The sequence below is a fragment of the Mesocricetus auratus genome, unplaced genomic scaffold (assembly GCF_017639785.1).
Source record: "Mesocricetus auratus isolate SY011 unplaced genomic scaffold, BCM_Maur_2.0 Super-Scaffold_4256, whole genome shotgun sequence".
In the NCBI taxonomy this organism is placed as follows: Eukaryota; Metazoa; Chordata; class Mammalia; order Rodentia; family Cricetidae; genus Mesocricetus; species Mesocricetus auratus.
The window spans coordinates 116,863,320-116,889,863 of record NW_024429182.1 but is presented as its reverse complement, the minus strand read 5'-3'; the positions used below and the strand labels follow the sequence as shown (position 1 = coordinate 116,889,863).

Here is a 26,544-nt window from a genome sequence, read left to right as displayed (position 1 = left end):
GTCCCAGCTACCTGGAACCTCTCAGAGGCAGCCTGGGTTTGTTGGAGTGCGAATTGAATTTGCCATTAGCAAAGTAGACAACAGGAAACTGGATTCTGACCGTGACCAGTTGTGTAAATGACAGTGTCCTGTGAGGTAGGGCCCATCCCTCTTCCTTGAGTCATCATGGAACCGGCCGCTTCCTCCCCAGCAGAGACTAGCGCAGAGCCAAGGAAGGCTAGCAGACGGAGAAGACGGGCGCCAGAGAGCATAAGTGAGCAGGTTCCTAGGGGGTGGGGGCTTGGGGGACAGTGTCACTTAGATGCTGCTGCACAGGGTGCCAAACTCTGGGGAGTGTTAAGCACCTACTGTGTGCAGATTCTGAGACTGTTCCCTAGGGATACTCAGGATTTATGTCTCAAGGAATTGCTAGAGACATGTGACCCCAGTGCTACTAAGTAGGGCCGCCACTGCTTCCTGGTGCTGCTACTGCTTCCTGGTGCCACCGGCTTTCTTGGGACACCTGCTGGCAAATCCCACCTGCCAGGGCGGGTGTGGGTAGCTTTCAAGTTATTCTGGTTTGGGCAAAAATATTTCCTGGCATCTCGACAGGGTGCCTATAAGGCAATACCTCTTTCATGATGTGTGTGTGGTGCGTGGTGGCGGGGATCAAATTCCCGTCTTTAGGCTGAGGCTGCAAGTGTTTTTAGCTGAGCCATCTCACTGGCGCTCCCTGCCTCTTTAAGATCTGGCACCAAGGAGGCAGTGCCTCCAGGAACCAACTGACTGTGTGGCTGTGGAATTACCAAAGTCAATAACTGCAACCACTCACAGGCCATTGGGGTTTGTTCGCAGCGGCCAACAAGCCGGTGCCCCTGCTGCACCTGCTGCGGGAGTGCTGAAGGAGTCAGGAACTAGACTCCGTTCTAGGCTGCTTGGTGCTGTCTGTCTGACTGTCTGTCTGTCTGTCTGTCTGGCCATTTATGTATTTATTTAGAGTCAGCCCAGCTAAGGAGCCCAGGCTGCCCTAGACCTCAGTGTGTGTAGCCCAAGTCAGCCTTACACCCCATACCCTCATAGCTCTCTTAGTACTCGGACCACAAGTATGTGTGGGCTCTCACTGCTGCTTTTTAAATGACTTACAGTCATGCCGCCATCTCTGGGGAACTACATAAATGACGTAGTACTTGCACAAGCCCACACATCCTCCGTATGATTTAAAGCGTCTCTAGATGACTTATAATAATACCTAACACAGTGTCACTGCTGCGTGAGTTGCTGGTGTGCCGTGCTGTTTAGGGGATAATGACAATGAAAGACGTTCACTCGTGTGTGGTACAAATGCGGCCATCTAAGCACACATCTGCCAGCAGAGTGGCAGCTCTCGCCCTTATTGTCTCCTCCTCCCTCATCTCCTTCCCTCCCCCATCTCCTCCTCCTCCTCCCCCTCCTCCATCTCCTCCTCCCCTCCTCCCCCATCTCCTCCTCCCCTCCCCCTCCCCCTCCTCCCCCATCTCCTCCTCCCCCTCCCCCATCTCCTCCCCTCCCCCATCTCCTCCTTCTCCTCCTCCTCCGGGCTTCATGTACATCATGCTAGCGATATATTCAGTCAGTTATGTAGCTAAGGACAGCCTTGAACTTTCTGTTGTTTGGTTTGGTAGTGGGGTTTTGTTTGTTTGTTTTGAGACAGGGTCTTGCTGGGTAGCCTTGGCTAGTCTGGAACTCAATATGTAGACCAAACTTGCCTCAAACTCACAGAGATCCTCCAGAGTGCTGGAATCACAGAGGTATACCATCGTACTTGCTTTTTGCTATTTTGAGACAGGGTCCCGTAGCCCAGGCTGGCCACATATTCATGGCAATCCCGCACCAGCCCAAATGCGAGTACAGGTGTGAATCCTCATGCCCAGCTTCCTCCATAGCTTTTTTTTGGGGGGGGGGGGGGGGCGGGGACAGTTGAGACAGGTTTTCTCTGTAGCTTTGGAGGTTGTCCTGGAACTCTCTCTGTAGACCAGGCTGGCCTCCAACTGCTTCTGCTTCCCAAGTGCTGGGATTAAAGGCATACACCACCAATGCCTGGCCCTCCATAGCTTTTAAGAACAATTAAAAAAAAAAAATAAAGCAAACTTAAAAGAATTTTTTTCTTTATAATTCTTTACAATTTCATGTACACATACATCATTTAAAAATTATTTATTTTTATTTTATATGCATCGGTGTTTTGCCATGGGTGTCAGATCCCCTGAAACTGGAATTATAGACAGTTGTGAGCTGCCATGTGGGTGCCGGGAATCGAACCCCAGTCCTCTGGAAGAGCAGCCAGTGCTCTTAACCACTGAGCCGTCTCTCCAGCCCCTGCACATACATCTTGATCGTGTTCATCCCTAACTCCTCCACGACACACCCTGACACGTCCCCCCCACACTTTCATGCCCTTTCGATGGAGTTTGTTTATGTTTCGCAGCACACTCAGTTGAGTTAGTGCCGCCTTCTGGGATGCCAGCTGATCCTGTCAGCTTGACCTTGTGCAGGAGACTGTGCTGCAGTGACTTCATGAGCACAGTGGTCATGTCGTGTGCTGAGGACTGCTTCCACAGCAAAGCATCCTCCCAGCTTTTACATTCCACAGTGTTCCCTAAGCCTTGGAGAGGGGACGTGGAGAGGGAGGGAGAGAGAGAGAGGGAGAGAGAGAGAGGGAGAGGGAGAGGGAGAGGGAGAGGGTGTGTGTAGATCAGAAGACAGCCTGCAGATGGGTCCTAGGGATGGAACTCAGGCCTGAAGTCAGCCGCCTGGGACCCCGGGCTCAGAGAAGCAATGCTTGAGGGCTGTTGTGAAGCTTTCCGTGCCTCTGCTCCCCCACACTAGTCAGGACTAAGTGAAGTAATGCGTTTAGAGTGTGCGGGCTGGCACTGCATTTCTCAGGGCAGACAGCCAGTCTGCTGCCACTAGCACTGGCACGTTGCCGTACGAACAGGAGCAGTGTGTGCGCAGTCCATGCCAGGCTGGTACAGCCCCTGGCAGGGAGAATCCAATGGTGTCAGGCCAGGAGGGGCCTTGTAAGCTGTGCAGCTCCTTCCTTACTGCGCCTGTCTCTGTGGGTGTGTGGTGTGTGGGCCTCAATCACTCTTCACCATTTTGTTTTTCCGCCTTATCTATACCTAGCTGTTTATGTGGGTTCTGGGGGTGCAAGCTCTAAGTACTTTACAGACTGAAACACTTCCCTAGTATACCAGCCCTCAGTAATGGAAGCTGAGCTGACTTAGCCCTCAGACTCCACAGCAAGGAGAGCCTAGAGGGAGGACGCTCTCTCACTTCCAGGGAAGTCAAGGCATTCATTTGATGTAAGGTCATTGACCGTAAAGTCTTTGGGATTTAGGCCACACCCATACATCTCAAAGTCCGCATCTGTACACACTACAGGAACAGCCATCACCCTGCTCTCGGTCACAAACTCCCGAGTGCCATCCTTCGTGGTCCAGATAGAAAAAGAGAGAGGTTCCCTCTCTGGGCACCCTCTCTCTCTCTGTGTGTCTCTGTGTCCCCCTGTCTCTCTCTCTCCCCCTCCCTCCCTCCCTTCCTCCTCTTCCCTCCCTGCCTCCATCCCCTACCCCCTCTCCTCCAGGGACCTACACTTAAGGCCATCTCCCGGGACTTGCCTACTTCTCTGACTTTCCAACTCTTACAAGTTCCCTGCTTACCTTTTTGCAGCCTGCAGCAGCCAGACTCTTAGCCCCTTCCTGTTACCAGAGTACCTGCAGACCCAGTAGCCCAGTGTGCATGTGTGCATGCCCTAATGACATGACCCGCCTCCTGCTCCCCCATTGAGCTGCTCTGCTCACACATGTGTGTCCCTCCGAAGACTGTGGGGTCGAGGGCAGAACACATGTGCTCAGGGCTTCCCCTAGTCTCCCTGTATGGAAGTAAGTGTACCCGGTGAAGGAAGAATGCCTGTGCACCCCGTTTCCTGTGGGGCCAGTGTGTGTCTGACCTCTGCCTGTGTATACACTCCAGCTGTTCCTCCCCCTGTAGACCCAAATTACGCTTCTCCTGGCATAAACCTAGACCCGACTCGGGTGTGTGGGTGACTGCAAAATAAATGTTGATTCCCTTACCGAGAGGCCCGCAGATGAGTCAGACTGACGGCCTGTGAAAGGAGAGGCCTCCAATCCAGGCCACGCTCTCGCCTGCCCTCCAACCTCAGCACTTCTGTCTCCTGCTATTCTGTACTCTTCCTCCCTTTCTCCACCCTGTGCTCCCAGCCTCGGTCGGCCTGGTGCTGCTGCATCGGTCTGAGTGGCAGCTTCCTAAACACCCATCGCCAAGCCTCCGCGCCCACCTTCCTCAGCGTGCCCCACGCCAGTCGCCTCCATCCAGTGGGCATCTGTTCCGCCTCATGTCCCATGCCGTAAGTCAGGTGATGAGCGCCACACAAGCCCGTTGGGCAGGAAGGGGCAGGTTCCTGTCAGTTCTGTTAGCATGCTGATTTACATGGGAGGACATTCCCGGTGCCTTAAATGGGTGGGAAGGCGGCCCTGCCTTTGGTGTTGTGGCGCCCCATACTCATTTCATGTGTGATATTTTGCACTTCTGTTTTGTGACTCTTAATCTTGTCTCTAATAAACTGAGGTCCCTGGTATTGAAGATCTCCGTGTCCTTCAGGCATGCAGCCTGCACCCACCTGCCCCTCAGAGTAGGTGATGGCACTGGCAGTAACGATGATAGCGACAGCTCCCATCCCTGAGTCCTCCCTGCACGTAGCCTTAACTGCAGATTACAGAATTTCCCTCACTGTTTTCATCTAAAAGCATAGTGTGGGGTTAACCCCAGCCGCCACCTCACCTATGGGCCTAGCCAGGTGGCTCAGCTCCTCTCTGCCTCATTCCTCCTCTGTGAAATGGGTTTTTCTCAGATCCCTTCTTTCTCTCTTTCTTTTCCTGTCCTGTCCTGACTTATTTTATTTCATCTGTTGGTTTGTATAGAGAGAAGACTTTTCCTTGTCTGCCGCTTGGTGCCCCCCCCCACCAGTCGCCTGGGCTCTGCTGCGTTGTAGTCCCCAAATAACACACAGGAGGCTATATTAATTATGAAGCTGTTGGCCCTGCTTGTTTCTTACTGGCTAGCTCTGACTTAAGTATTTAACCCATCTAAGTATTTCTCTTACCGAAGAAAAGTTCCAGACATCTTATTTCTCTGGCGGGTTACATCTTGACTCCCTGTGTTTCTCCTACCCAGAGTCCTCCTGGACTCCTAGTCCCACCTATCTTGCTTCCCTATTGGCCAAAAGTGCTTTATTGACATATACACAGGACTTCCCCCATCATGTTTGTTTGTTTGTTTGTTTTTGAGGCAAGGTCTTGTTATAGAATCATGGCTGGCCTGGAATTCACTTTGTAACCCAGGTTAGCCTTAAATTCACAGCACAAGTCCTTTGCCCGAATCCTGGGATGACAGGTATGCACCTCCGTGGCCAGCTAGTAAAAGGGCTTTGTTACCAAGGTGCCGCTCTTTGCACCCACAATCTCAGAAGGTAACACCTGGCCTAAGGACTCAGGAATGGTGATAGCGCCTCTGTCACTGCGTCCTGGAGAGGATCCTGTCAACTGCACCCACAGGACAGGACTCCTCCATTGGGAGCCCAGGACTCAGAGGCTGAAGGGTCTGGGCCACCTCCCTGGCATGCAGAGTTACTCAGCTGCTGCCAAGGTTTCTCATAGCACTTGGGCCCCTTCATCCTGTTCCGTGTCACCCAGGACCTTGGAACCGTTTCTGCCAACCTATCTGTCCTCAGCTGCTTTGAGATTCCAGGCCGCCAGCATAACCGTTTGGCTTTCTTTTCCGTGGTAAATCCACCCCCAGACCTTTCTCTTCTGATCACTTCAGATTAAGTACAGCACTGTAGTGGCGTTGAGGAGGTGGGCCTCAGGACTGCTGGGCCCTGGAGTGCAGGGAGAAGTGGAGTCTATAGTATAATGGAAGAGCATGGTCAGTGGGCCCAAGTCTCTCCACATTGGCCACATGACTCAGACGAACAGTGGTCCCTCCCCTTAGTTTGTCTATCTGTAAAATAAAAATACAAGCTGAACGGTGTCTTTAATCCCAGCACTCGGGAGGCAGAGGCAGGTAGATCTCTGTGAGTTAGAGGCCAGCCTGGTCTACAGAGCGAGTTCCAGGACAGCCTCCAAAGCTACACAGAGAAACCCTGTCTCGAAAAACCAAAACAAATAAAAGTACAAATATCCACCTCCCTGGCTAGCCCCAACTAGGAAAGACATTAGGTAGAAAACCCTCAATCCCACCTTCCCCTAGGAGAGGAACCCAAGGCATCCTGAATGCCAGGCAAGTGCTCTATTACTAGGCCACACCCCCATTCCTAAAAAGTGAATCCTGAAGAATTGGTGATTTCTGCCACCTGTTTGTAGGGAAGAGACCTGGACCCACTGAGGATCCAGTTCTTTTTTGTTGTTTGTTTTTCAAAACAGAGTGTGTATCCTTGACTGTCCTCTGCCTCTGCCTCCCAAGTGCTGGGATTAAAGGTGGGTGCCAGTTCATTAAAGGCAAGGTGTGCCCGGGAGAGGGGCCTCAGGCTGTTGCATGGTTGGGTTGGGTTTCGCTAAACACAGTGAATTCCTACCTTGGGCAGCATCGTGGGGGATTCTGGGCCTGTCTGGGCCTTGCTCTGCTTAAGGGTACCTCAGGCTACTCTAGGGTACCTCTCCCAGTAAGCCCCACCCCAACTGTGTGTCAAAGAGGGGACTCTCCAGCAGGCAGAGGGTCCCTTGGGGAAGGTTCCTTCCTCCTTGCAATCCTGGGGCTTTGACCCTTTGGCTCATGGGAAGGGAGGCTGGGACTGAATTGGAAGAGCCAGACCAAATTGACTGGGACTTCTTTTTCCCTTTCCTTCTCTCTCTTTATTTTTAAGCAAGAGATAAATAAATGTCACTCTGAGATGACAGGAGAACATTGGAGGAGATAAAAGGAGAGTAAAAGGGAGCAAAAGGCCAGCAGCAAAGGACATGGGGAGATCTGGACTCTCCACTGCAACGATGGGAGAGATGAAAGAGAAGAGAAAGAGATGAGATGGGAAGGCAAGACCGGGTGGCAGAGCGGAGGAGGGGGTTGCCATGGGAACAGAAGAGGGGAGGAATGGAGGGAGAGGAAGACAGGATGGAGAAGGCAGAGGACTCTGCAGAGGAGGGGCCTGACAGGAGGCCAGATGAAGAGCAAGGGAAGCTGTGAGACATCCCTTGGCCCAGACAGGCCGGCAAAGGAGGAGCAGTGTGGCCCTGAAAGCCACTCCTGTCCAGAGCTGGGGTGAGAGACCCTGGGGAGCCTGCTTCACCCAGCCTGCAGGGACTGCCTTAGTTTCTGGATCTGTGAGGTGGAAATGCCCCTGCTCCTAGAGGGCTGTGCAGGTGCACTCACTGAGGGGCCTGACAGAGTTCGGGCCCAGCGTTGCTCTTCCTGGTCCTCACTCACCATCCTTATCTTTGCCCCTTGGACTTGTGAACCAGAGTTTTGTTTGTTTTTCTGTTAGGTTTAGCTGGAGAGTTGGGGGTCTGACACAGATAGCATCCTTGTTGAGAAAACCTGTGCTTTATTTCTGGAATTGGAGGGAAGACATGGAGCATTCCAGAAACAGGAGGGCTGTTGTCCCTCCACCAGGGAAAGGGAGGCCAGGCTGGGGCTTTCCAAGCTGTGCCCCTCATCAGCCTCTTTCTGCTTGAGTCTGATCACACGGCTCTGCTAGGGTGAGCTAGGCCAGGTGTCTGTCCTTGGGCAATGTCACCTAACTGGGGTGGCAGGTACTAAACCAGTAATTGATTATGGTAAGGCCTGAGAAGGAAAGGGGGTTGTTTTTTTGTTTTTTTGTTTTTTTGCTCTCGGACCCTTTGGTTTGCAAGCACAATGGGAAGGTGATTGTGGGGTCTAGATCAGGTGTGGCGTCCTGTCGGCCTGATCTGTGTCTTGTTTGCGCCTCCCCCCTTCAGCTTAGCATTTGAGGGCAAGGGACAGCCATTGTGGCAGAAAACCCTCCCTCCCCGTACTCTGCCCTTACAGCCCTCCGTGTTGGAAGGCAGTGTCCTGCCTAGCGATCTGGGGCAGGGGTATTATGTTTAATGTCCGATGAACGCATACGAGGGATCAGGTTCCCAGGTCAGCCCTGTGGTGTGACGCAGCCGCCTAGGGCTTGGCTTTCCACCTCTGTGAGATGACAGCATTGGCTGGAGGGGCCCCAAAGCTCCAGCCCTGCAATGAAGGTCCTAACACCAGGAAATGTGGTTAAAGGGTCTCCACCGAGGGCTCTGGTGACTCGCGTGCCCACCCTTTACAGTCGAGGAAAAAAGATACATCGAAAGAAGGTGCAGAGGGTCCGGGGCTGAGGTGTCCGCCTGTAACCCTGAAGCTTGGGAGGCCCAGTGAGGAACGTCCCAGCTGGAGGCTGGGCTGGGCTGGGCTCATCTTAAGATTCTGGGGCTGGGAGGAGAGGACTGAGCCAGGTATGGCCTGTACTCAGGAGGCTGAGGTAGGATGACCTCGAATTCACAAGTTTGAGACCACGTGGGTGACAGATCGTCCACACAGAGCAGGGTGACACCTGTCAGAACTTTCTGTGGTCTGTGGATTGTGGCCCAGCTCCTGTGTAGCCCATGGAGTCGGACTCAGAAAAGGGGAAGCCGAGGAAGAGAGAATTCAGTTAGCTACACTTCCGCTGGGCCAGCCCCTCAATGCCGTGGGGTGGCCCGTGGCTGACAGAATCGAGACTGTGGCAAGGAACCCAAGGTTTTTGCACAAGCGTCCAGCTTTGGGCTTTCGCTTCCTCTTCTTCTCTGAGGATATGAGCAGTTTACCTTTGAGTCTACCATGCAAACCCCAGGGAAGCCAAGAGGGAGGTTTTGCTACCGGGTGAATTCCCAGGAGTGTTTCTTCAGCTCCTCCCTCTCAGGCTACCTTTCCAGCCCCAGGGCCCCGTCTCCTCCCAGTAGCACAGGGGAGATAGCAGGGCTAGATAGAAAGGGACGCTGGGACCAGGTTCTAGAAGACACTGTGGGATACCCCCCCCCCCCCGGCCTTCAAAATTTGATCCTTCTGCTTCAATCTCCCAAGCATCTAGAAATCTAGAATTACAAATTTTACTTATGTTGATTCTCTCCCCTCCTCTCCCCTCTCTCGGTTTCTCAAGACAGGATTTTTCTCTGTAGCTTTGGAACCTGTATTGGAACTCACTCTGTAGACCAGCCCGGCCTCAAACTCACAGAGATGCACCTGCCTCTGCCTCCCAAGTGCTGGGATTGAAGGCGCGCGCCACCCCCCACCCAGCCAAGCCTCCTTATCGTTAAGCAGGGGTATGAGGGTCTCCATGAAGGCTAGGCGCTGCTAGGGCCCTGTGTAGTGAAAGGAGCCTGTGTGGCGGGCAGTTAGGACGCGGGCTTTAGAGTACCGTAACCCTGAGATTCCAGGTAGGCCCTTGTGTCTGTTTTATAGATGGGGACACTGAGACTCCGGGGTGTCAGGTGACTTGCCGATGTTCCCTGGGATTTTATCAGTCCTCCCTGGAGCCATAGGACAGAGACAAAGCACTTTTGGAGTAGCAGTGAGAAGCTGGGGGCCCTTTGTGGGGTGGGGAAGCCTGTTGCCGGGTCTCAAAGAGAGACTTTCCTCCCTCCCCAGGATCAGCCTGACCCTCTGGCCCAGAGGTGATGCTGAGCCCTGGGAAATAGGGCAGCCCTGGCTTCTGTGTCACTGTGCGTCCCCTCCCCCCTTCCTGCCTTTGTTTCTTGTCCTCCACAGCCTCTTTCTCTTTCTCTCCCTCCCCCTCATCTCAGTCCTCTTCTCTCCCTCCGCTGTCTCCTCCCCGCCCTCTCTCCCCTCCCCCCCTCCCCTTTCCTTTTTTCCCTTAGCCCACTCCTGCATTACTGAGCTCTGGCAGCTACTCTTTATCTATGCCTGTAACATTTACTTTCTCCACGCCCCGGGGAGAGGGGAGACAGACTGGGGAGTGGGAGGAGTTAAGTAGCAGAGGTGCATGTACTAATGGATGCTGCAGCACCCCTACACACCCCCACACCCCACCCCGCCATAGCCACACAATTTGGAAGAACATAGGGCCCTCGAAGCTCTCTTCTCTTGGACATTGTCAGGAGCTTTGGTTGAGTCCCCAGCACAAGTGATAAAGGGAGGAGCCCTTGGGGGCCTGCAGCATCCCTGTGCCTGCCACAAGTGGTGTGATCCCCTGTGGGCTCTTCTGCCTTGAGCAGTCTGGGCCAGGGCATCAAACGGAAGGACTCTAGCCTATGTGAAGGAGCCAGGGCACTTGGGGATAACTAAACCAAAAGAGTGGTCCAAGAGGATTAAAGGGATGCTGGACTGGAGGCCACCCCCCCCACATACACACCCCTACACACACACCCCTATCTCTGTCTATCAGACCCACAAGCAGAGCAGCAGATCACTTAGAATCTGTCTTTCTCTTCACCTCTATCTCAATGGAGCCCCTTCTACACACATAACACACCTTAGGGCAGACACAACACACACACTCACACATGCATGTGGCTATCCCAAGAGACTATGTGAGCATAGGGCCCTTCCCTTGCCACCAGGTTTCAGGCTTCTGCTGACCCCTGGGGAGCTCCTGAACTCTGGCCTCTAGATTTGCAATTTGGAATTGGAGTCCTCCTGGGTGCTGGAGATGCCTGATGCCACCCAGCTCTGCTCTGGTAATTAAGAACCCCTGTCACTGTGACTTAGGCACCATTCCCCAGCCTGTGGAGTAGGGATAAATGGGATCTGGAGCTGTCAGTGACAATAAGCTGTAGAGCTTCTGCCAGGTCTGTGGCTCATGATTGACATTTCTTAAGCCCCCAACCCTTGGCCGAAGCTTGTTGACTCTGGACAAGCCCCTTTTGACAGCGGGAACAGGGTCCAGTCAAAATGACCTGTTCCTGGAGGATGGTAAGCCTAGGTGGCCAGGGATAGGCTTGGTTTGCATCTTGGGTGTGTAATGGGTGTTTCCTCGTTGGAGGGGACCCCAGTTTGGATAGTTAATTGTATGATTTCTCTCACAATAGAGAACCATACCCCCCCTCCTGCTCCCTCAGGCAGGGTTGGCCTGTGGTCGGTAGTCACTCTTGTCCACATGTGAAGTCGGGTTTGTGCACCATTTTCTTGAGTTTGCAGGGGGTGTATGCGACATCTGGGCTTCCGAGGAAAGGCAGGCCATTTCATCTTGTGTCTGTTTCAAGTGAGACAGGAGTGAAATAGAGGAACTGAGGTTTGGGACACATTAGGATGTGGCAAACCTGTGACTGGCCTCAGTGTTCAACCCAAGTTCTTTTTGTTGTTGTTACTCTTGTTTGCTCAAGACTCAGTGTGTAGCTGAGGATGACTTTGAACTCCCAAACCCAGTCTACCTTCCAAGTGCTGGGATTACAGGTGTGGGCTATCACACCCAGCTTCCAGTGCCAGTTTCCAAGCACGCGCTTGACTAGTCCCTCCTCCCCATGGGTCCTGCCTTTGGGAAAGCCTAGAAAAATTGCTGAGTGGATTGTTTGCTTGAAGCCATCACATACGCTTGGGCTGCTACCTGGTGCTGTGTCGGGGATGGGCTGGTATGACAGGCAGCGGCATTTCCTAGTATATTCAGGAAAGCCAGCAGTGGCTAGTGGTCACTGGGCATGGCTGTGACGGACCCAGCAGGATTCCTCTGCGGGCTCCAGGGGACTGAGCCCCTGTCTGTTCACCTGCTCTCTTTCCGCACAAGGCCTGTCGCCCAGCTGGGATTTAGCAGTTTTCTTTTTCACAAGTTCACAGTTCCTGATAGTTAACTTTGCAGTCGCCAAAGCTTTGCTGAATTCGGGCCTAAGGCTGGGAAGTTTTTCCAGCCCTGTGGCTGTCTTCTTGCTGGGAATCTAGGATGATAAAGCTATGTTCTTTTAGGGTGTTCTTTGTCCTGCGTTAGGCTTTTGGGGATCCTGTACCTCTCGTGTGTATCCATTCCCAGTGTTTAGATGGAGAAACTGAGGCACAGAAATAACCTTTTGCAATCAGTGAGAAGTGACCCAAGTGGGAAATCCATAGTCGGGTACAGCTGGGCATGGAGTAGAGGGTGTCCAGAAGTAAGCTCAGCCCCCTGGACAACTCCAGATGGACTCTGAAGTCCCGGCAGGGTTCCTACTGACCCTTGCACCAAAGCCGCTCTGAGCTTAATAGTCTAATCTTTCGAGTCTGTTGCAAGGAGGCCGGATTCCTGTCTGGGGTATTTTTAGCCAACCTCAGGAAGAGGAAGCTCCACTGAGTGCTGGGGGGAGGGCAGACCAAGCCTGGACTGATTTCCTGAGGAAGGGCTGTCCACCGGCCCTGTGCCTGGCCCTGAGGACAGAGCAGGCAGGAGGCATCCCTCCTCCAGTGTCACCCCTTCTGGAAGTGTCAGGAACTGAGCCAGGGCAAGGCTGGGGAACTGAGTGTGTGAAGCCCAGAAGGGGGCACCCACAGCACAGACCCGGGGAAGCTGGCATGGGCACGAGAACCAGGAGACTGGTGACAAAGCACCCAGGCAGAGCTGGGAAGGGCACAGAGCAGGGGTCGCCTTGTGCAAGGTGGGGTTCATGGTCCTCAGAGCCAGGGGAAAGGAGGATGCCTTTGCTGGTTTTACAACTGAACAGGGGGTGCAGTGGTACTGTTGACGAACCTGTTAGATTAGGGAACGTGACCGTGAACCTGGGATCCAGTTTTAACAGTCAGGTCAGACAGCGGTCTCAAAAGCCTTAGCCGTCAGCTAAGCGCAACTCCAACGTCAGCTAGCGCTATCTTTTTATCAGTATATTTAGATATCTATGCATATGGCATTTAGTTAATTAGGAAAAACAATGGCTCCTATGATAGACTGTTTAGCATTAGGACTGACCGGCAGAAGACCATATTTGAAAGCCTCAGAACCTAATCTATTTTTGTATGCTGTATTGTTTTTATTCTGTGCGTGCGTGCACGTGCGCGCGCGCGCGCGCGCACACACACACACACACACACACACACACACCCTCATTCATGCAGCCATGCCATCACTAATGGCAACGATTGTTTAACACCTCGGTACATCGCAGGGCCCGTGCAGAATTAATTACCCCACCAGCACAGCCGTGGGGCTCGACGTGCTTTAGAATGTGGCACGTTACATTTTGAGTAGGTGGGTTTTTTTAATCAGTTCTTAAAATAATAGAGTAATTAATTTTGAAAACAGAAGGGCTGGGCTATGGCTCAGTAGAAGAGAGCTAGCCTAGCATGCTCAAAACCCCAGGTCCAGTCCCCAGCTCTGCAAAAAAGGAAATTAAAAAGCTGTCCGACTTCATTCATAAATCACCAGGCTTGGAGGCACATGTCTGTAATTCCAGCACTCAGGAGGCTAAGGCTCTAAGATACCAAATCCCAGGCTAGCCTCAGGTACACGCTGAGATCCTGTCTCAAAACAGAGAATAGAGCCATGTTTGTGCGTTATGAAACATTGCTTGAGGGCCCCACGAAGAACCTCTTAAGACACAGTTCCAGAGACACTGAACATGGATTCTGTGGGTGAGAGCTGAGTTTGGTCCCCAGCACCCAATTAAAGATCCAAGTGCGGCAGGGCACACCTGCAACCCCAGAACTGGAAGGCAGAGTCAGGAGAATCCCTTGGGTTTGCGGCCGCTAGGCCAGTAGTCTGGTGACATCATTGGTCTTCGTGCAGGCGCACACATGGCACATGCACCCACGCCATGCACCTGCACACACATGCACATGCCACCAAAGAAGGAGAGGTCGGGGGAGGGGAGTGAACCACTGAACAGCTGGGCGTGGGGGCACTCTGGTAAGCCTAGCACTTGGGAGGCCGGGGCAAGAGGACAGTGAGTTCTAGGCCCGCTACAGCTGCGTACTGAGACCCTGTCTCAAAGACAAAGAATACAGATGAAATCCACCCTCCTCCCTGTTTTACAGATGGGAAGACTTAGGGGGTGGGGCTTACCCAGGACCTCCCCGGAGATGGAGGGGATGGCTGGACACACCGAGGATGTCATCGCTCCCCATAACAAGCATATCCTGTTCTCAAGGAAGGGGTCCCGTGACATCAGAGCCACACCCCCCACGTTAGCTGGGCCCTTGTCCTCGCTGGGGCTGTTGACCACTCAGCATTGAACTAGCGGAGTTAACGTGCCCCTTTCCTCCCACAGAAATGCCCTCCTAGCCAGCCGCCACGGAATGGAGGGCTTCATGGACTCAGGGACACAGACGGACGCTGTGGTGGTGCTGTCCTTGGCTCAGGCTGCTGTGCTGGGCCTGGTCTCAGAAAATGAGCTCTTTGGAGCCACCATAAGTGCTGAAGCCTTCTATCCAGACCTAGGGCCAGAACTGTCTGGGACAGCCATCGGGGAGCCAGGACCACCGGGACCCGACATCTATCAGCTGGCCTGTAATGGGCGGGCCCTGGAAGAGGCCCCAGAAGAGGAGGTGCTGGAGGTAGAGGCAGCCTTTGAGAAGCACACGCGGAGGAAGACACGCCCCCCTGTGCGGCTGGTACCCAAGGTCAAGTTTGAGAAAGCGGAAGAGGAAGAGGAACAGGAAGTGTATGAGGTATCTGTGCCTGGCGATGACAAGGACCCGGGCCCCGCGGAGGCCCCTGCCGAGGTGGCCAGTGGTGGCTGCGAGGCCCTGGTGCAGAGCAGTGCCGTCAAGATGATCGACCTCAGCGCCTTCAGCCGCAAGCCGCGGACACTCCGGCACTTGCCTCGAACTCCAAGGCCAGAGCTGGACATGGCCTCGTTCGATCCTCCTCCTTTCCCGGACCCAACCCGGGAAGGCTTCCCTGAGCCCAGCATGGCACTACCTGGACCAGAGACTTTGCCCACCGAATGTGGTTTTGAGCCGCCTCACCTGGCCCCCCTGAGCAATCCTGAGCCTCCCACCATGACATCGCCAGAACTCGTCAAACCAGAACAGGGCTTTGTGTGGCAGGAGTCCGGCGAGTTCGAGGCGGACGCAGCAGGCTCCACAGTGGAGCGGCACAAGAAGGCGCAGCTGGACCGGCTGGACATCAACGTGCAGATCGATGATTCCTACCTGGTGGAGGCCGGTGACCGCCAGAAACGCTGGCAGTGCCGCATGTGCGAGAAGTCCTACACATCCAAGTACAATCTGGTGACGCACATCCTGGGCCACAACGGCATCAAGCCACACTCGTGCCCGCACTGCGGCAAGCTCTTCAAACAGCCCAGCCACCTGCAGACGCACCTGCTGACACACCAGGGCACGCGGCCCCACAAGTGCCAGGTGTGCCACAAGGCCTTCACCCAGACCAGTCACCTCAAGCGCCACATGCTGCTGCACTCTGAGGTCAAGCCCTACAGCTGCCACTTCTGTGGCCGTGGCTTTGCCTACCCCAGCGAGCTTAAGGCCCACGAGGTGAAGCACGAGAGTGGCCGCTGCCACGTCTGCGTGGAGTGCGGCCTAGACTTCTCCACCCTGACCCAGCTCAAGCGCCACCTGGCCTCCCACCAGGGCCCCACCCTTTACCAGTGCCTCGAGTGCGACAAGTCCTTCCACTACCGAAGCCAGCTGCAAAACCATATGCTCAAGCACCAGAACGTGCGGCCCTTTGTGTGCACGGAATGTGGCATGGAGTTCAGCCAGATCCATCACCTCAAGCAGCACTCCCTCACCCACAAGGTAAGGCCACCAGCCTAGCTGTCCCACCTGTCCCCTCTCTCTGGCAGCCCAAGGTCCTGGATGCAGTTATTTGTGTAATAACGCAGGTAAAGTTTTTTTTTTTAGGTGCACTTATTTATTTTACGTGTTGCGTTTTTTGCCTGCACGTGTGTCTGTGCACCATGGTGTGTGCCTGATACGCATGGAGGCCAGAAGAGGGAATCAGATCTTCTAGAACTGGAGTTACAGACGGTTGTGAGCTGCTGTGTGGGTGCTGGGAATCAAACCTTGGTCCTCTGGAAGAGCAGCCAGTGCTCTTAACCACTGAGCCATCCATCCCTCCAGTCCAAGACTTCACTTATCTTCATTTCTAGAAATTTTAGTAGAGCATTAGAAACATAACTGAAATTAATTTTTTTTCCATAGTAGAAACTTAGCTTTGAAATGTTCTTGAGGCCTGGGGTGATGGCTCAGTGGGAAAACTGCTTGCTGTGTAAACACGAGGGTCTGAGATCAGGTTCCCTGCAAGCCTGCAACAGGTGGGTATGGCGATGCTCGTAACCACTCATCGGCTCACTGGCTGCTGGCTGCATGGCATGAGTTCAGTGAGGGTCAGCAAATCAGGTGGAGGGGCTGGAGAGATGGCTCAGCAGTTGAGAGCACTGGCTGCTCTTCCAGAGGACCAGGGTTCAATTCCCAGCACCCACACAGCAACTCACAACTGTCTGTAACTCCAGTTGCAGGGGATCTGACATGTAAACATACATGTAAGCAAAGCAACGATGGATGTAAAAAATAATAATTTTTTAAAAGCTAAAAAAAAAGAATCAGGTGAAGAAGCAATTGTGCTTGCAGCTGGGCAACTGCATGCACACGCATGTACACACATGTACACCACACACAGAGAAGAGGAATTTAGAAGATTTTTGTGTAAAACATTTGTGGAACTCCTGCAGGACTCAAGGGCGTCTCTCTGTTTCCTAGATATGAGGACTGAGTACAGATAGATGGATGCACTGACCAGAAACGCAGAGGATAGCTTGGAGTTCTTGTCATCACAAAACCTTTGATTTCCCTTTAGGAAAAGGCAAAATATATATGATTATAAAAGAGGGAGAAAGCCGGCGAGATGACTCAGCAGGTAAAGGCACTTGCTGCCAAGCCTGAGAAGCTGAGTTTGATCCTCAGGACCCACTGAGAGCCAATTCCTGTTAGTTGTTGCTTGAGATACACACACACACACACACACACACACACACACACACACACACACACACACACACACCAGTGCTCACAAGTTTTGAATGGGGCCCTCTGGTGGTCATGTGACCGGCCATGTCACAGGGAACACAAAAGAGAGCGCCTGGCTGCTAAGAGAAAAGACATGGGTCTGTTAAAGTGCCATAAATACCCTGGGTTTAGCCACCATCACAGATGCACAAAAACACGTAATAGAAAAGTTTTATATTAGATACTTGGGACAGCACCTGGGACCGTAGACATGCATTTGTCCCCAGGAGGTTCTCTTCAGCAGGAGAACTGCTCCCAACTGTGACTCTTCCTTCTCTCCCAGCATCCCCTGTGCTGAATGAATGTCACCTCTGGGCCATCAAGAGGCGTGTGACAGTCCAGACCAGACACAGGAGCCAGTGTCTCCTGGGGCTGCGTGTCCATGATAAGAATCACCTCGGGGGACTGTTGCAACTAAAAACTCCTGGGCCATCCCAGACCCCACTGAACCGAGCCTCTTTAGGAAGGGGCTTCAAGTGTCTGCTGGGGATCAGCTGTGGGTGGCTCTCATCTCCAGGGAGATCTGGGAAACACCTTCAAGGGGGCTGTGGAAGAGCGCGAAGGGGTCACAGCTCTGCGGAGCTGAATGTTAGCCGTTTTCCCCGGGGTGCACAAGGCTTTTGTCCTTTCTCTGAGTGTTGGAGATTGAACTCGGGACATAACCTCTGGTAGATGTGTGCTCCGCTAGTGAGGTGTACTCCCTGCACCACCCGGACCCCCACCACAGTCTCACTATGTCTCTGTCCCTGGCTGGTCTCAAACTTACAGAGATCTGTCTGCTTCTGTGACCCTATACTCAGCTCTTATATATATTTACTTTTACATGTAGAAGTGTTTTGCTTGCATGTATGCATGTATACTGCATTACATGGAAGCCAGAAAGGGTGACATAGCTCCTGGAACTGGAGTGACAGAAGGTTGTGAACCACCATGTGGGTGCTAGGAACAGAACCCAGGTCCTGGAAGAGTAGCAAGTGCTCTTAACCACTGAGCCAACTCTCCAGCCCAGCTCCACCCCTCCCCCTGGCTTTTATTGGTAAGTTGTCTATGTTGGCCTTGAATTTGCTCCGTAGCCTGGACAGCCCTGTCTCAGCCTCTCCCAAGCATCTGGGATTAGCAGGCCGGTGCACCAAGACTGGCAGTGCACAGCTCTTTCTTGTTTCCTCGCTGTCCAGTCGTAACTTGCTTCAAACTGGCTCTTTCTGCCTCAGCCTCCACCCTTCAGTGCTAGGGCTCAAACCTAGGACACCTTGCACATGCTAGAAAAGTTCTCTGCTGAGCTCTGTCCCTGGCAACACAGCTTTAACCATATTCCCAAAGGGTCTGTCCCCCAAGAGATGTAACTGACAAAGAACAAGTAAACACATCCATGATGCAATGAAAATTATCCAGACAAAGGCATTGCCCTGCTGCCCACAAACTAGTGGTGCTGGCTTCTAGCATGCCTGTTTGCTGGATGGGTGAACTGACGGATGGATGGACAGACGGACGGGCGGGTGGGTGCGCAGACCTCCCTTATATCTCTGCATACTGGCACAGCAGATCTGCTCACACACCACCTGGCCGGCAGGGGTGAGAAGACACACAGTTTGTGTCTGCCTTGTCCTGGAACGGCAGCCCTGCCTGTCACACCCCAGCAGAATGGCTTGGCAGGAAGAGGGACTTGCCACCAAGCTTGATGACCCAAGTTTGCTGCTCAGAACCCACACGGTGGAAGGAGAACCAGGTTCTGAAAGCGGCACACACACTCACACCCGCACACAAACAAGCGCTTTTCTTACGAAAGGAGTTTCCCAGAGCCGACCGTGAGCGGTGCCTCTCCCCCTGCAGGGCGTGAAGGAGTTCAAGTGTGAGGTGTGTGGACGAGAGTTCACCCTGCAGGCCAACATGAAGCGCCACATGCTGATCCACACCAGCGTCCGGCCCTACCAGTGCCACATCTGCTTCAAGACCTTCGTGCAGAAGCAGACGCTCAAGACCCACATGATTGTGCACTCGCCCGTGAAGCCATTCAAGTGCAAGGTATGGATGGGGCTGTCCCCGCAGCCCGCGTGGCTGGTGAGCAGGGCAGGTGGGGGTCAGAGCCCTGAAGCTGCAGAAAGTCGGGGAGAACTGAGGGGGTGAAGGTTGAGATGCAGCCGCTGCAGGGGCCTGCTCAGGGCCCTGTGGTAAGAGGTGCGCTGCAGTTCCTACCACCAGCTCGGAGCTGGCCAGAGATGCAAGGCACGGTCTCACAGGAAAGGAGCTGTGTGTGGTGGGCGGAGGGCGGCCGGGGTGGCGGGCTCCCCACAGCCCTGTGGTGCCGTCCCCATTCCAGGTGTGTGGGAAGTCCTTCAACCGCATGTACAACCTGCTGGGACACATGCACCTGCACGCAGGCAGCAAACCGTTCAAGTGCCCGTACTGCTCCAGCAAGTTCAACCTCAAGGGGAACCTGAGCCGCCACATGAAGGTCAAGCATGGCGTCATGGACATCAGCCTGGACAGCCAAGGTGGGTGGGCTGTGCGCAGTGGACAGAGCAGGAATGACAGCAGCTTGGCGCACTCAGGAGTCCCCTGTCCCATTAGGGGCGTAGGGAGGCTGGCCAAGGCTGAGACCTCACTGAGGTGGGCTCAGGTCTGGAGAGAGGGAGAACCTGGGGAGCCATCCTGGCAATAACGGGGGTATTTATGTCGTCTTCCAAGGACTTACGTGGGCTCACTAAAACAATAATAAAAACAATAACTTACACATGTTGAGTGCTGTGTAACTCATGTGACCCTCACAGGGAGGCTGGCTCTAGTATCACTCGCTCCTATAGCAGAAACTTCAGGGCAGAGAGATTAGGCAATTGAGTCACAACACGCAAGAGCCGTAGATGTGCCATCCTTCCCATCATTATCATGAGATGCCTTGGTAATTTCAAACAAACGGACGGGGAAGGGACAAAAGGGGGAAATATGAGGTCACATCTCCAAGTGCACATGGAAATTCTCAGACATTCGGGAAAGTTAGGGCAAACAGCCAGTCCTGGTGCCTGATGGAAAGAATGAAAGCCACATACACACACATGTATTCAGAAGAGGGACAGGTGGTCCTGCCATTGAGCTTTATGAGAGAGAAACATAAAATAAATGAGTAGTAAAAGTAATTAAGACAGAACCCAAGATCTAAGAGAGCTAGGTGTGGTGTGGTACACACTTGCAGTTCTAGCACTCAGGAAACTGAGGCAGGAAGAGACCCCAGGGCCACCATGGGGCTACACAGTGAGACCCTGCATCAAATAATAATAGTAATAGTAATAATAATAGAATTTCCAGAGAGGGTAGGTGCAGTTGCAAAAACCTGTAATGTGAACACTTGGGATACTGAGGCGGGAAAATTACAAGTTTGAAGTCAAGCCAGGCTACATAATGAGACTCTGTCTCTCAAAAAACCTGAAAACAAGGAAAAGAAATTTCCAGAGGATCTTATATCTTGACTACGAGTAGAAATCTCAAGCTGTTATGAGACTTCCCCACTCCTGGCCACTGGTCTTCGGCTCCATTGTGGGCAGTTAGCTTCAGATTGTACAGGCAGGATACAGCTGAAGGTGCATCCCAGAGACCTTCCAGTGGGCCCCCTCCATGCCACAGTGCCTTAGCAGCAGCTGGATGAGTTAACTAGCTGTGTTCAATTGTTCACTACAGATGGCTAGTGACTGGTTTTGGAACATCTGGCCAGTAGGTGGCCTGCAGGTTCTGATGAAGCAGGTGATACTGTGGCTTGTTAAAGGTAGTTTTTCAGTAGCTTAGTAGGGAACCCTATAGCCTGCATCTGGATGCTCTCTGTAGCCCTTGAAAGACATGTCCCTGGAGTGGACATGCCAGCTTAGCTCTGCCTGGGGTCTGCTAAATGGGAATCTGTATTATCAAAGGCTCTCTCTTCCTGGCCGAACTACCTCCTCAGAATCTCCCCAGAACTGGCTCAAACTGCTGGGCTTCCAGCACTTTCTGGGATGGGGGGAGGGGATTGCATTTCTGATAGGCTCCCTTTGAACGCCTTTGATATAGACCTTACAGGATGAGGTTTCCAGTTGGCTGTCCATGAGAGCCACTGAGGATTTTCTTTAACATTTAATTTTATGAGTTTGGGTGTTTGGACTCTGTCTGTCTATGTACCATGTGCTTGCCTGGTGGAGGCCAGAGGAGGCTGTCAGATCTGATGGAACTGGGAGTACAGTTGTGAGCCACCACGAGGGTGCTGGCAGTCAATCCTGGGGTCCTGGAGGAAAAGCGCTGAACATTGAGTCATCTCTCCAGCACATTTGAAGAATGTGCTGATGCTGAGTCTGGGCCCCAGAGGTGCTGGGCTGGGTTTCTAAGCACTTTGGATGGCTCCCATTTGAGAGCTTCACTACAGTGAACTTGCCTTGTAGCTAGCTACCCACCAGCAGAGAGCAAGCCAACCTTGCGCTTTTGCAAATGATCAAGCCATCAAATCTCTCTGGGATGAGAGAAACAATCTCCTTCTTCCAGGAATGCTTAGCACTGGTCCATCCCTGTACCAGATGAGTGAAGTGGCCATTGGTTCTAGATCAGCTGGGTACCCGTATCCCTCTTGTATGAAGCTGGAATAGGCCGCTTCTTTCTAAGTGAAACGGCCTCACAGACTTGGTTATAATTTAGGGAAGTGGGTCAGTGTGCATGCACACACTGAGGCTGGTGTTCGCCTACAATTCCAGCACAGGGACACGGTCTGGGAGTTCAACACAGTCCTCCACTATATACTGAGTTCAAGGCCTGCTGGACATAATGGAGATAAAGTGGGGACGTGGGGGTTTGGCTTGTTTTAATAGCCAGTGGCATAATATGATGGTATGGCAGTTGGCTTTGAGGGGAAAACAATGTAGGTTTGGTTTGCTGGAACACTTAACCTTGCTTTACAAGGTCCGGAGGGTTCTGTGTGTTAGATGCAGCAACTCAGCAACTTGAAGGAGTTGGGGAGAGCTCAGCTGGGAGAGTGCTTGCTCAGCATGCACAAGGCCCTGGGTTTGATCTCAGCAACCCATAAACCAGGTGTGGCGCTGTGCCACTATGATCTCAGCATTCTGGAGGCAGAGACAGAAGGACCAAAGTTCAAGGTCATCTTGGCCATATAATGGGTTTGAGGATGGTCTGGGATACATGAGATTTAGTCAAGAGATAGAGAGAGCAAGCTGTCCGTGGTGGAGAACATCTTTAATCCCAGCACTGGGAAAGGCAGATAGGCAGTTCTTTGAATTTAAGGCCAGCCTGGTCTACATAGTAAGTTCTAGGATAGCCAGGGCTATATAAAGAAACCCTATCTCCCCCCACCAAAAAAAAAAGAAAAGGGGGGGAAAAGGCAGAGAGGAGAATTAAAGGTCTAGGCCATCTTAGTGTAACCCTGGCTGTCCTGGAACTCGCTCTGTAGACCAGGCTGTCCTCAAACTCACAGAGATCCGAGTCTAGGCCACCTTTAAAGGTGGGTGGTTCAACCCCTCAACAGCGACGTCAGGGTTAGGCTGTCTCTATGGGACCTCACAGCATCAGCACTTCCTCCCAGATTCAGGATGGCCACCAGTAGCCCCCAGAACCCTGCATCCCGGCACCTCCAGGAAAAGAATGAAAGCTGCCTCCTTTCCTTAAAATCAGTAACCTGCCTGTGGGCATTTCTTTCTGACCCAGAGGTCAGACTAAGTTACATGCCAGTCCCTGAGCCACTCTTCGGCAGATGGGCGTGGGGCGTGAATTTGACCCCTGAGGTAACGTTTGAGTGTCAAAATTGGGAAGACTCTGCTGGCATCAGATGGATAGAATGCAGGATACTATGATATCCTGCAGTGGACAGGTGGCCCCACCGCAAAGGATCATGGCCTCAGATGTGAGTGATGTCAAAGTTAGGAAGCCCACCTTGGACCTGTCAGGGTGAGCCCTGGGCTAGGTCTGTTTCCCCCTAAGATTTCAGTTTGACAGAATTACAAAGCACCTGGCAGACATCCTTGTCTCCAAGGTGCTTTGACGACCTACCTTGGCTGAGAACCCAGCCCAGGGAGGGGCTGGTTTGGTGCACTAAATGTGGAGAAACCGTACCCTCTGGTGCTGACGTAGAGTTTTACAGGGTCACAGGAGTGCTTGACAGGTGACCTTGGGTAGTGGATCAGCCTTATGACTGCAAATTGGGGTTGCAAGCTGTCAATGATGAGACACAGTCCGGGGAGCACTTGACACTAAATGAGTCACGTAGGAAGGGGGACCAATGACAGACATTGCAGAGAATGGCCCAGGAGGGCTTAGTGACCCAGCAGGGGCAAGGGAACATAACCCCAAAGCCTAGGCCAGGCCAAGGATCTGTTCTGCCCAAGGCCCAGGTACACCCAGCAGTAGGGTCCATAAATGCCTAGATGGGAAGATTAAGAAAACAATGGCTGGACTATAAGGTCCTCCACTTCCTAGAGCACACCAGGGATGGCCAGTGTTTAGGCCTAACTGTGCCCCTCTCTTGTAGACCCCATGATGGAGCTGGCAGGCCCTGACCCCTCTGAACTTGACAGCCAACAGGAGATGGAGGACTTCGAGGAGAACGCCTATACCTACACCAGTGTGGACAGCAGCACGGAGGCCAGCTCCCTCACTGAGCAGGCCATGAAAGAGATGGCCTACTACAATGTGCTATAGCAGGCCAGCTGAGTGGGCGGGGAGGGCACGGGGTGTGAGACCCACGTACTGAGGGCTGCACCTCTGCAGCCAGAACCAAGCTACTGCCCACTGCCCAGCCCCCTCCTCACCCCCAGTCTTTTGCACCACTAGGGACCTTTAGACCAAATGGAGACTACTACTGTATTTACAGGGAGCTGGGCGCAGGCCTAGGCATCCCAGTGAGGGAAAGGTAACCAGGAGGCCCAGATCCGGTTCTCCTTGGCCTGCTGCTGTGGGTGGGTAGGGGAAATGCTAGTGAGGTCTCTTACAGGCACGGGGGCACAGACTTAGAAGTCTTCTCCAAGCTGCCTTGGGCCCACAGGGGCTCGTGAGGAAGAGTTCAAACCAGGTCTTGTCTCTCTTCTGCACCGACTCTGGCCTTTAAGGACATCTGCGCTCCTGCACTGGTCAGCACTGCCTACCCCAACCCTGCTCAGACCCAAGAGCCTCCTCCCTTCCCCTGTCACAGCCAGGCAGGGCACTCTGCCTTCTACCTCCTGGGCCTCCCCTTGCTCCATCCAGACATGCATGCGGCCCTTGCCCTGGCCCTGCCTGTAGGAGAGCCGGGGAGCCCAGCCTCCAGAGCCCCTCCCAGCCAGCCGGCAGAGCACCCTTGCCCTCAGCCCTATTTTGAAAGAATGTCTCTAATGTGCATTTCAACAAATTTCATCCAGTTCTGTCCCAAGCTAAGGTACCAACCACAGTGTCCTCACCAAACAAAATCAGGACATGCCTTGTGTCTGGCACATTAACAAGGACAGGTGGGGGTCACTTGAGTCAAGAGGAAGGGCAGGGTGACATCCCTGGGACCAAGAGAGGCCTGTGAAGAGGAGGACTAGAATGTTTGTCTGTTTGTTTTACAAGCAAGCATGTGTTGTGAGGAGTGGGTGAGCCGAGGCTCAGCGGGCTCCCAGGGAAGAGAACATATTTAAAAAGGAAATTAGAGACCATGGGGGGCAGGGTCTGTTTTGAGCAATTGAGGACATCTTGAAGGTGATTTACCAACTCTTGGCTGTCATCTTTGATGGAGTGATGGGCAGGCAAGCGGAGGCTTTGTTGTATGCTGTGCACTCCCTGCCTCCCTTGTCTAAAGCAGCCAGGCATATGGTGGGACCCGTGCCCTGGCCCGGAGGTGTCACTAGCTGGGAGCCTCAGAAGGCTAAGGCAGAAGGGAAGACAGCAGAGAGCGCGCCTACCTGGCCCTCTCCAGCCAGTGACTCTGTGCCATCCAAGTGGCCAAGGTTTCTGACTCTACGTGGCCAGCTGTCCCCTCCTCACCTGTCCGCTCTCCTCCCCTCTATCCTTCAGGTAGCGACTGGCACATTCGGAAACTCCAGAGCACCCAAAGCCCTGCCCATAAATCCCCAGGCCCCCTAGGGGAGGAGCAGACAGGGCAACCCCGAAAAGGCACAGATGAAGCCACCAGCTTTAGCTGAAAAACCAAGAGGGGGAACCAGCTGGGGTGGAAGGTGCTGATTTGAAGTGCAACTGCCCCCAAGCCCGTGTCCCTAAGTGAGACTCCACACCAGGCCTCAGGGTGACTGTTCAAAACTGGGAGTCAAGTGGACACAATGGCCCAAGTGTGGTTTCCCAAGGCTCCCGGCCTCCCAGGTGCCCGTCATAAGGACCCTCAGGTGGCAGTGATAAGATGTCACTGTACAAGACGTTTCTCCTGCTGAGCAGAAGGCATCACCCCTGCAAACTACCTCTTCCCACAATGACTTTCTCCCCTGGTACCAAAAAGCACCTGTACCTCCTCCTCCTCTCCTGCCAACGCAGTGGCCTTGGTCTTGGAAACAGAAGGGAGAAGTCTGGCCTGGGTGGGGTCTCTCATTGCCTCCCAGTCCGCCATTGGCACAACCCTCTGAGGGGCACCATGCTCATAAAGAAAGCCCCCCCGCCCTACGCCTCGTGCCAGGGTGATGCAGAGAGGAAGGTACAACAGTGCACACTTGGAGCTGGGGGCGGTCCTGGCAAGGCTCCAGCCTCGCCCCTCCCAGCCTTCTGGAAAGGGTGACTCAGAAACCCTGGCCGAATTCCACTCTAACTTATTTTGACATGTATACAAACCAACTGTTTAGCGACTCCACTTGTGCAGAGCCCTACTGTGTTTCTCTGTTCCTGTTTAAAAGAGACGTTTACTTAGCAATAATTATAAATAAATGGATATTCTTTAGCGAGGTGACTGTACATGCTTCTTGGTGGCCCTTCTCCCCAGGGAGGTCCCAGCAAGGCTCCCCAGTCACATGCCAGATAGTTTCCCTCTCTGGAAGTGCAAGACTGTCCCAGCCACCTGACTTACTATATATATTTGGGGGGCATGCTCCAAGTCCCAAGGATGGGTTTTGGGGGGTTGTTTTGAGACAGTTTTTGTCCCCCAAATCTACCTGTAGAGGACTGGGATTGCAGATGTACCCCCACACCCAGCTTCTTTCTCAGTGCTGCTTTTTACAGTATTGAGGCTTTTTGAGACAGGGTCTCACTATCTAACCCAGGCTGACCTGTAACTCAGCTGTCTTCCTGCCTCAGTTGCCCGGACCAAGTATGTGTGTACACCTGGCCTTTCCATAGTTTTTGCTTTGTTTTGCCTTTGATTTTTGAGACAGTCTCTTCAAACTCATGGTGATCTCTCGACCTCGGCCTCCTAAGTGTGGGTTATCGGCACACATTGTTATACCTGTTTGGTTTTGCTTTATTTACCTCCAGATATTCCCACTCTGAGGTTAGTTGCATCTGCAAATATAAAACCTGTGGCTAGGGGCTGAAGAGATGGGTAATCGGTTAGGAGCCTTGCTGCTCTTCCAGAGGACCCGAGTTCAATTCCCCCCACCCACATGGCAGCTCACAGCTGTCTTTAACTGCAGCTCCAGGGTGTCCATCCAGTGTCCTCTCCTGACCCCACTGGGCCCTGCATGCACATGGTAC

General features: G+C 53.1%; 1 protein-coding gene across 4 annotated transcripts in view; it reads left to right on the top strand.

Moving 5' to 3' along the window:
* Znf710 (zinc finger protein 710) overlaps positions 1 to 25,795 on the top strand; it is a 66,147-nt gene extending 40,352 nt beyond the window's left edge. For 3 of the 4 annotated variants that reach the window (XM_005077795.4, XM_013118929.3, XM_040729710.1), the window contains exons 2-5: positions 14,181 to 15,672; positions 18,772 to 18,963; positions 19,259 to 19,433; positions 23,429 to 25,795. In XM_005077795.4, the coding sequence (XP_005077852.3) occupies positions 14,181 to 15,672; positions 18,772 to 18,963; positions 19,259 to 19,433; positions 23,429 to 23,598 (2,029 nt within the window). In that variant the 3' untranslated portion in view covers positions 23,599 to 25,795. Of the gene's footprint in view, positions 1 to 10,441; positions 10,698 to 14,180; positions 15,673 to 18,771; positions 18,964 to 19,258; positions 19,434 to 23,428 lie in introns of those variants that run through there. The other variant, XM_021231657.2, reaches the window with a different exon arrangement.
* Positions 25,796 to 26,544: the final 749 nt, after the last annotated feature.